Here is a 10,348-nt window from a genome sequence, read left to right on the forward strand (position 1 = left end):
GTGTGTGTGTGTGTGTGTGTGTGTTTGTGTGCGTGTATGCGCGTGCGTGTATGCGTGTGTTGGCAGTTAGCAGTTTGCAAGAATGTGGTTTAAATTTGCAACAGTTTTTCATGGCCTTTTGTAAATCAGTCCATATCTTAAAAAAAACAACATTTTGAATATAAATCTTGGATCTTATGTCCATTGCAGTATCTCACACCTACACTTTATATCCAAAGAAAAATCAATATATCCCCTAATCTCTAATATCTCCTAATAGCCTTCCATCCTATACTGTATGCCTCACATTTTTCTGTAGCACTATGGCCCAGTTCCTGTTAAGTCTACTGTAACACATTTACAGAATTGAACTTTTGATGGGTGGGGAAGCTGCTAAGTGGGCAAATATGTGAATGTGATAAGGTGGAGTTCATGTCAAAATGTCTAAATACAGCGTTTTATTGCCTATAAATGCAACTGATAAGCAAATGGAAGTGACCAACAGATACTTCCCTGCTGTACAAACACTCCATTTTAAATGGAGCCATTTCAAGGTGTGCAAGGGCGGTGACAAGGGAGAGGACAAGGTTTCACATTCACCTTACTTTCTGTGTTCGTCATTCAGGCAACACTAACAGAACGGGAGGCAAAGACTGATAACCAATAACCAAAGAGCTCTTCAAAGAAAAACATCAAATCAACAAGGATAAAGGAGACAAGCTGGTGAAAAGAGATTATTTCATTAAATATCAATCCAAATCCACCGTAAACCGACCACAGGACAATACATCATCATACAATCATGGTTACGCTGGACTTCAGGACACTAACGGTGCCGGTGGGCATTGTGCGGATACTGGAGGTGATCTTCACCTGTATCTCCTTCAGCCTGGTGGCATCAGTGGGACACAGTACTAACTCCTTCTGGACGTGGTGCATGTTCACCTGGTGTTTCTGCTTCTGCGTCACCTTCCTCATCATCTTTCTGGAATTCACCAGCCTCAGCGCTAAGTTGCCCATCTCCTGGGATGACTTCACAACTGCTTTTGCCATGTTGGCTACTTTAATGGTGTGTACATTTTTTTTAACTATCTTGCTATTTATCTTTGGATGCAAATATGTTCAGGATACACCAAAAGAGGTAATCACGGGGCGGTTTGCTAGTCGCAAGATTTCATTTGGCTCATGTTGTTTTTCGCACCCTTAGGTTTAATGAAATAACAGAGTAACAGAGAAGCCCTGTTTAAAAACTTCAAAAGCATCTTTTTACATGGCCACAACTCCCTAAACAGATAATGATAATCACATGTTTGATTGACTTTGACATTAGGCTATTGTAGATATACATGTTTACTATTTCCTGATGCCAAAAGATTGATACAATATGGTTCTCAATTATACTCAAGTACAGTATATTCACACAGAGACAAATACATGTCTAGAGAGTATCCTAAAGAACAAATATTCCACACCTTATTTTTTACCTTTTTCTCATACAGGTGCTGGCAACATCCATCATCTATCCCATTTTCTTTACTTGCTCTAGCTGCGGCAAACAGATTGGAGCCACTGTCCTTTCCTGTCTGACCTTCATCCTGTACGCTGTTGAAGTTGGGCTGACCCGGGCTAAACCTGGTGAGATCAGTGGATTTCTGTCTACGATACCGGGCCTCCTTAAGGTTCTGGAGGCCTTTGTGGCCTGCATCATCTTCATCTGCTTGGACTACAACCAGTTCTCCAAGTATCCAGGGCTCCAGTGGTGTGTTGCTGTCTACTGCATTTGCTTCATTTTTGCCGTCCTTGTCATCATTTTTACCATCTGCCGCCTTCTGTCTCTTTTTCCCGCACCATTTGACAAAGTCTTGACAGGCTGTAACGTGTTGGCCGTGTTGATGTACATCACAGCTGCAGTGGTCTGGCCAGTGTACAGCTTCAAGAATAATAGCAGGCCGAGCTACTGCTCCAATATGGTTTTATGTCCCTGGGATAATTTAGTGGTCATTGCTTTCATGACCTGCTTCAACCTTGCTGCTTACATTGTGGATACTGTTTATTCTTTTAGGCTGGTGTTCTTCATCAGCAGAACGTAGGTTGTAAATAGGCACCATGTTTCAGCTGTTGGAGGTTCACTAGAACTCAAAGATTTAACAGCAGGAGAACAGTATGTAAAGCATCTCTTGTACAACTTTTGTGAAACACATTTTATTTCACTGTTGTTTTCATAATAACTTCAATACATTGTTGTGGATTTGGTCTGAATGACTTTTATCTGTCATGATTATGCATTCACTGAGGACAATTTTTTTATGTCAGTAATCCCAATCTCTTCTCTTTGCCTTTGTATTCCTCCATGATTTTAATTTGATCATCTTAAGCTTGTTATTTTTATACAGCATAGTTATAACCATGTCGGCCTCAGTTGCAAACTCATTTAGTGCATTCTCTTGTCGATCACACTGTGAAAAATCAATAAAATGTCATGAAAGTGTGGAGTTAATTGTACAGGCTTACATCACCATGGGTGTAACTGTTATTTGGTTGTTTCCACACCTTAGAAACAAAATACAATAATGACTGAATGAAACTCATACAATTAGTAATCTGCTTAATGGTCATATACTCTGTTCAATGGTTAACAGGTAAAGTGGGAACTCATGTCCTTCTCAAACGATGTTTGCAAAGGTGTGTCCATGTGTGCATACCCTGAAACAAACAGCAGCTTTTCCTTTCATTCTTACAACTCCAGCTCCACTCCTATTTTGCTGCTACATTTAATGATAAAAGGAAAAGCAATAGAGAGTAGAGGCAGTTTAATTTTTTTATCTTAATGATATCTTGGGAGATTAGTTGTATAACCTTTGACCAGTCAAGGGCATTGCTGCTCTCTACAAAGTGTAAATAAGGACACAGGAGGAGGCAGATTTTAATGATTTTGTAAACACAAAATAAGACAGAGAAGAAAAAAAAGGAACAAGAGGAGGAAGAAAAGAAAAGATGAAGGTAGAATAAAATCTATTTCAGAAAAGTGCTGTTGTCATATATTGTACGTGTGTATGTGTGTTTTTTAAAAGAATTTTTTCATAGTACATTTATTTTGCTTTTGGATGCAGGGAATGTAAACACTTATGTAATAAATGGCAATGGTAAAGTAAATACACAAAAACATCATATTGTAGTTTTAGATTTAAAAAAAGAAAAAGGTACTTGTATGTACGTATAATCATTATCCATAAAAATTCTCCTTCAAACTCTCCCGAACAATAAATCAAGTGATCTCAAGGACAAGATAAGGGCAGTTTTCCGTAGGATGTGACTTACGGTACTCCCCCTTCATAGTGTTTGAGATTATCTTCTGAACAAGGCTTGCACTGAGGTCCAGAGTCCGGTGTGTGTGGCGTGAGATGAAGATGACAACACCCAACCAGTATCCAATCCATGGAGTGAGACAGGGGCCATAAACTGCAAAGATAAACCCTGAAGTATCTATTTGAATATACGCCATCACACTTTGAGTTTCAGTTTCAAAGATCACACCTGCTCAGGTCTCTTGGCTATTCATGGATTTATTCAACAGGATCTGTTTTGGAGAACAAGGCCTTGCAGCACTGAGGGATGCACTGAGTAGAATCATCTGACTTCGAAAACAACATTATTTTGAGTTCAAACACACTCTATCCAGCCATGATGGGTGTCGACTTGCGGGCACTCATTCAGCCTGTGGGAATCATGCGAATAATGGCGACCATCCTCACCTGTATGTGTTTTAGCCTGGTGGCAACAGTGGGACATGTCTCATCTCCCTACTGGGCATGGTGCATGTTTACCTGGTGCTTCTGCTGCTTCTTCACCCTTCTCATTCTCATCTTGGAGTTCACAACCATCAATGCCAAATTACCTTTCGCCTGGGATGATTTCACCACTGCCTTTGCAATGCTTGCAAGCCTTATGTGCCTTGCTGTCTCCATTATCTACCCCACCTTTTTTACCTGTAAGACCTGCCATCGCCAGATCGGTGCCTCTGTGGTGTCCTGGGTCTGTTTCGGGGTGTACGCAGGGGAGGTGGCTTTAACTCGCCTTCGTCCAAGTGGGCAGAGGAGCGGCTTCCTCTCCACATTGCCCGGCATTATGAAGATGCTTGAGACGTTCCTCGCCTGTCTCATCTTCACATCCCTGGAAGAAGGCCAATTTAACTCCCCAGGACTGCAATGGTGCGTGGCCGTGTACTCATTGTGCTTCATTTTCGCCATCCTCATAATCCTGCTCACCATTACACAACTGACCTCTTTTTTTCCATTTTCTTTTGACAAGCTTGTTATTGTCTACAACATTTTGGCAGCGGTGATGTATTTGACAACTATGGTTATCTGGCCACTGTATAGTTTCCGCAACAACAAGAGACCCAGTGGCTGTGGCCACCTCTGTGCCTGGGATAAACTGGTGGTGGTCACCTTCATGACAATTTTCAACGTTATTGTTTACACCCTGGACACTGCCTACTCTATACGCCTTGTGTTCTGTGTCAGTGACCAGTGAAGCTGCTGCTCATTAACTTATTAACTAGCATGAACTGAGAACAAATTGTGCAGGGTTTGAATTAAGTTGTTGTTGTGTTAGACACAATGCAAATGCTGAACGCAATGTATCTTATTCTAATGCTGTTCACAGTGTTGACAGAGATGAGTGATTATGATAATTAAATATTGGGGGGGAAAGGAGTAGTGTTAGTTAATGATTATAATTATGGTATCACTGTCAAAAAAATAAATAACATTACATGTCATTTAGCCGATGCTTTATCCAAAGCGACTTACAATTTCTTTATACATCAGACCACACACACCTCTGGACCAGCTAGGGGTTAAGTGTCTTGCCCCTGAGCAAGACACTTAACCCCTAGTTGCTCCAAAGGACATATTGGTTGATGTATCACAGTGTGATTTGAACCCAGATCTCCCACATCAAAGGCCTATGTCATATCCACTGCACCATCACCGCCCATAAATAAATAAAAAGTACATAGCCTGGTAGAACTTTGGATCCTGATTCACAAGAGTGATCAAACTGTGCAGTTAATAATGTGCTTACACTTTACTACATTACACTGTGGTATATAGTCAAATTATGCTGCAAGTGAATCTAGGTTTTAATTTTAATGCTTGTCGTCTTGTCATTTGGTGGTGCAGTAAGGTGCTGATCAAAGGAATAGGTTGACATTTTGGGTAATATACTTATTTGATTTCTTGCAGAGTGAACCGTGGACAGAAAGAGGATTGATACCCCTCTCAGACAGAGGAGTGGTATTGGTCTTCCCCTCTCAACCTCAGCAACAAAGCAAATAAGAACATTTTCTAAAATGTCAAACTATTCCTTTAATCCTTGTGGCATGAACAAATCTGTCTAAGAGTAATTGCCTACAGATAACAACAGATCAATGTAAACTGAATGCAGGACAATGACAAACAGAGCAGCCGATGACAGATGAGATGGGAAGAGAAGGAACAAGAGAGAGAAATTGATGAGAGCGAGGTAGAGACAGTCAGACATTTACAGACCTTGGAAAGATGTGTGGGAAAAGTGTAAAAGAAAATCCTTTAATCAACTGGCAGCTGCAGCTGCTAAAGGCAGCTGCAGAGTATGGAGTTGGACTTATTGCAAGGTGTTATTTTTCTTTTTTTTGTTATTTAGCTTCTTTTCTTCTTTAGGGATGTGGCAGGAAGGGCCAGAAAGCTAGAAAAAGTATGACGTCAATTCATTCTTCCCTTTTTTTAACCAATTGGAAACTTAAAAGGACATCAACCAAATCTCACTTGTAATCCTGTAGCCATTGTACTACCTGGCAGACCAATCTGTGTGAGTGAACTTGAGTCAAAGGGAGCAATTGAAGCGTGGAAATTTTGCTTTTCTTCTCATGTCAGTCTGTCAGAAAGACAGAGCATGTTTAGGTCAATTGTCTATATCTGTCAGACACAGCGGCAAAGTGCAAACAGCAGTCTACTTTGATTTGGTTGGCACAAAGTGAAAAAACATCTTGGTAGCGTTTTACTGTAAGTCCTCCTATTTAGCATTTATAAGCAGTATATAAAAATAAAAAAAACAAAAATTATAACACAATAATGTAGTTGTACGGAGTGATGTAAAGTATTTGTCAGCAATAATGATTTCTCTCTTGAAAACATATTTGTCTATATATTCATTCATTATCTGCTTATATACCAGCCTCATGAGCCGTTATAGTCATTGAGAAATACATTAATAACAACAAACACATACATCTGCTTACAACAACATTGTAGTATGTTATAAACCATTTATTAAATGTTTATTTAAATTCTAAATTACGGCAGTTTAAAGTAAAGTTTGTTTTTTTATATTTCAATCCAAACCAAGTTCAATGTATTTAAATAAACTTTAATTAGTGGCAGGTTAACAACTGGCATGCATTTTGGTCATTTTGCTAACAAGGGGGATGGCATCCCACCTCCAGTTGTGTACTGCCTCAGGTTTCTGTTAGCAAAAACATTTCATCCTCAAGCTCTGAAAATAATTTGGACGCCTTTTGGGACAATCACTAACAAGATGCATCACCCCTGATGTTCTAGCAAAATTGGGCTAATGGTGCAGTCATGGTCTTTTATAGTTAAAATTATCTTGACCTTCAATTATAGCACCCCATCAGGATAATATAAAAGAGACTGCAAAGCTGAAAGTGAGTATAATCATTCTTTATGCATTAAATGGAGAGTGTGGTAAAAAGATATTCACAGTTTTCCAAATGATTACTTACTGAAGCTGAAACCAGCCTGTAAACAGGAGCATATTATGAATAAATGCTGGAATCACTACTGTATACTACATGTATACTGCATATAATGTGTATGTGGCCAAGTCAAAGGTTATTGACACATGGCCCTGAAATCTGAGTGGTTTTTCAACATTCTTGTCTAGCCGCATGCTGTGATCCACTAAGGTGAACACATCAGATAACCAAAGATGTAAGCGTGACAGCGCATGTCTCACTCTGACTCACACCTACTCTGTTCCTTCTCTTTGGTCATTATCTTGTATTAAACTTCCCCTCGCTTTACTGGCCTTTGATTCAACTGTGCAGTAATCAGAGGAGGACATTATGAAAAGTAATCACAACTAATTAGTTGGCACTACTTCAAGAGTGTCACTGGAAAAAATCAATACATCTGAAAAATGTGTGGTGTGTGGGTGTGTGTGTGTGTGTGTGTGTGTGTGTGTGTGTGTGTGTGTGTGTGTGTGTGTGTGTGTGTGAGAGAGAGAGAGAGAGAATCTGCCTGCATGATTGCACTGTACACAAGTCATCCAAACAATTCGAAGATAAAGGTTATTTCTTGTTACACTTTAAAACGATCCACGAGAGCATTTCATAAATTAGCGGGGGCACGAAATAGGGCCCCCAGGAGCATTTTCCTTCCTCATATCTAAACCACAAAAACTACTCAGTTGAATTTAATTAAATTTGGGTTAAAATCAGTACATTTGTGATGTTACTTCACTTCCGATTACGAATGTGGTGCAGAATGTGACGCAGTTCTGTTTGTTACATTTGTTTGACCCATCCACCACCCCAACCTTCCTCCTTACTTGGAATTTGTCATTCTTATACTTTGTCACCTCACTTCCACCTTTGCTCCCATCATAATTACTACGGCCACTAGAAGGCGCCGCCACTATAAAAGTATGTATGGCTTATAATTGCTACATATACAAATGATTCATTCATGGTGGAATTTTTCTGGGGAGGACATTCTCAAAAAACAAGGGTCTTAGCTATAATGCTAATGTTGCTAACAGTGGATTGCTACGTTTCAGAGACCTAGAAGCTGATATTTGTTTCCATTTTTATTATATGTAGGTATTTTATGTATAAAGGCAAACGCGCAATTACAGCCCAAACAACTTCCAGTTCAGTAAGAAAAGAAAAACACAGCAAATACAGAAACGATGCACAGTAAAAAACCCACAAACCTAAAAAAACACTTAGAAGAGAAAAATGCTGCAAATACAGAAACGGTGCAAAGTAAAACAAAAAAAAAACACACACAGTATGCAAGTTTGTCTCTTTTTAACTTCAGCGCTGTCTCTCGTGCTTTTATTAGCTTCTATTCTTCTACTGCATCAATGTATGTTGACTTTATAGCTGTTATGCATAAACGTAGTGCTCTGTACTATACACTTTTTTTGCAGTGATGTCTTTGCTTCAGCAGCAGGAGCTGGATCTAGTATACAACCATCATATATTGTTGACCTCATATGGGCATCTATAAGTGTCAATTAATGTTGTTTGTCTACCCCTGAGTTGTATCGGGCCATAGATTGTAATCAATTTATGACATTTTTGTGTCTTTTTGTGACTTTTTTAAGTGTTTTAATGTACTTTCCATGTAAAGTTGTTCTGTTTTACAAAGGCAAAAAATCAAGTCTTTAATAAATGCAATCTCTCCGCAATGTATTCTGCCATGTCATGTTGTAAATGTGGATGGTTTGTAGAACTTCTGTTGTGTTTACTTGATGAGCAGCGTTTGTCTGTTGTATTTGTTTAGGAGGTTTGTGTGTTTTTACTATGCATTCTTTCTGCTATGCACTATGCAGCGTGTTTCTCCCATTGGAAGTGTTTTTGGGATGTTGTAGCGTGGTTGACCTCGGCCACTGTACTTTATCTTTTAGATGAACATTGATTTGCCATCATTATTTTAAACATATGTCTTAATAACATCTTCATAAAAAGTAGTTCACAGGCTCTGACAGTAGCCCCACATAAATCTCAAGCCAGCTTCGAAGAACCGAAAAATCCAGGCCCATGTCAAACCATCAACAATCAAATCAAGCTAACCCAGTTATCCACTTACAAAGGCCATGGCCCAGCTGGTGGATCTAATAATGCTAATAATTTATGCGTGTGGAAAGCATGTGTGTCATGCATGTGAGCTTCTGCGTGACATATTCCTTGTCAAATTGTCCGTGGGTTATGTTCAGATCTATTACTGCTGCGTTGCTGTTGCCCTTGCCCCCCTGTACTTCTGCATATTTTTATGTCACCATGTTGTACCTTTTAGAATGATGTATTGTGTGTTTCTGTCCAATGTGACAAGTTATTTCAGCTAATTGCTATAGCATCAGCAATTGTTTTTAATGAGGACTACCAATTAGTTGTCTCAGATCTCATTTATGAACAAATCATTTCAAATAAAGCCTCAAAACTCACTTTATGCTTTATAAAGTGTTAATGCTAGGGAACAACTTTTTCTTTCATCAACACAGACATCCTTTTAGAATTTTAAAACTTGTCCTGTACTCAAAAACACTTTTACAAACTATGATCTGGGTTTGATTATGTATGATATTCAGACATATTTTAATTCAGCACTTTGAAATCTAGAACCTGGCCAATGTCAGAACCCCTCTGCTGTATCCCATCCCATCGGCTAGTACATAACACCTGCCGTAGTATCCCAAGTCTTAATCAGACAAACCTTTAGGGTTTGTCTGATTAAGACATTCCTTTCTCTAAAAGATGCCAGCATTTTTTTCCCCAGCTTTCCACTTTGGGGACAAGGGTTTGTGTTAATTGATACAAAAGTCTTGATAAGCTATTCTATTGTCTGGCTAAGCTGTCAATTATTTAATTTTTTTGTACATACCTGACATTTGGAGTGATTATTTTGAGCTTCCACTTCATGCAGATCCTCCCTTTCTACAGAAATGGGTGTTAAATACAGGCTGACACTGTCACTTCTGTAAAAGCCTAATGTTGCCTAAATGCTTAATGATATGTCTTTTTTTGGAAAATCCTTCCCCCATCCACCCAGTCCTTGCAAGCTATAATTAAACTTGTCAAATTGGTTTACTTAAGTAATTAAATATAGCCTTTCAGTCCTTCCTAATTAACTACTCTGATTTGCCTCTGAGGGTTAAAGTACAAAGGGGCTTAGTTAGAAGAAATATTAAGTACTGCAATTTATTTGCATAATAAAAAAGAATCTTGGTTTTACACTCAAATGCCTTTAAACTGTGGATCTTTAGCCCCTACAAGAATGTCTTCGATGTTTGATTGAAATTCAGTTTGGATTTCTTTCAATAGTCTCTAAATTAGGGAAAATGTTTCCTTCAGTTTTTAAAATTTCTTTTTAATTTTACCTGTTGATTTTGTGAAAATGAAATTGATAAACACTAAAGGATCTTGGTGTGGAGAAGAAATTGCTCTATTGCTCTCTTTTGGACATTTGAGCTTTCTCTTTCTTTATGTATATGAAAGACTTGCAGGAAACCGTCACAGGTCGGCCTCCAACACTGGACCTTCTGCGTCAAGGAATAAACCTCTACACTTCAACGTGATCACATC

At 38.9% G+C, this 10,348-nt stretch overlaps 2 protein-coding genes across 2 annotated transcripts; both read left to right on the forward strand.

Annotated features, from left to right (window-relative positions):
- Positions 1-488: 488 nt before the first annotated feature.
- Positions 489-2,347, forward strand: LOC116703615 (myeloid-associated differentiation marker homolog). The gene is made up of 2 exons (XM_032538457.1): positions 489-1,048; positions 1,479-2,347. The coding sequence occupies exons 1-2, from the start codon at positions 782-784 to the stop codon at positions 2,067-2,069; spliced, it is 858 nt and encodes a 285-aa protein (XP_032394348.1). The 5' UTR covers positions 489-781; the 3' UTR covers positions 2,070-2,347.
- An 815-nt stretch (positions 2,348-3,162) lies between these two features.
- Positions 3,163-4,741, forward strand: LOC116703616 (myeloid-associated differentiation marker-like). The gene has a single exon (XM_032538459.1). It carries the CDS (start codon positions 3,661-3,663, stop codon positions 4,510-4,512), a length of 852 nt encoding a protein of 283 aa, XP_032394350.1. The 5' UTR covers positions 3,163-3,660; the 3' UTR covers positions 4,513-4,741.
- Positions 4,742-10,348: the final 5,607 nt, after the last annotated feature.

The sequence above is a fragment of the Etheostoma spectabile genome, chromosome 15 (genome assembly GCF_008692095.1).
Source record: "Etheostoma spectabile isolate EspeVRDwgs_2016 chromosome 15, UIUC_Espe_1.0, whole genome shotgun sequence".
Taxonomy (NCBI): domain Eukaryota; kingdom Metazoa; phylum Chordata; class Actinopteri; order Perciformes; family Percidae; genus Etheostoma; species Etheostoma spectabile.

Coding starts and splice junctions, on each gene's coding strand:
- LOC116703616 (XM_032538459.1), top strand. CDS start 3,661: ATGATGGGTGTCGACTTGCGGGCACTCATTCAGCCTGTGGGAATCATG.
- LOC116703615 (XM_032538457.1), top strand. CDS start 782: ATGGTTACGCTGGACTTCAGGACACTAACGGTGCCGGTGGGCATTGTG. Junction 1,049..1,478: donor CCATGTTGGCTACTTTAATG/GTGTGTACATTT, acceptor TTTCTCATACAG/GTGCTGGCAACATCCATCAT.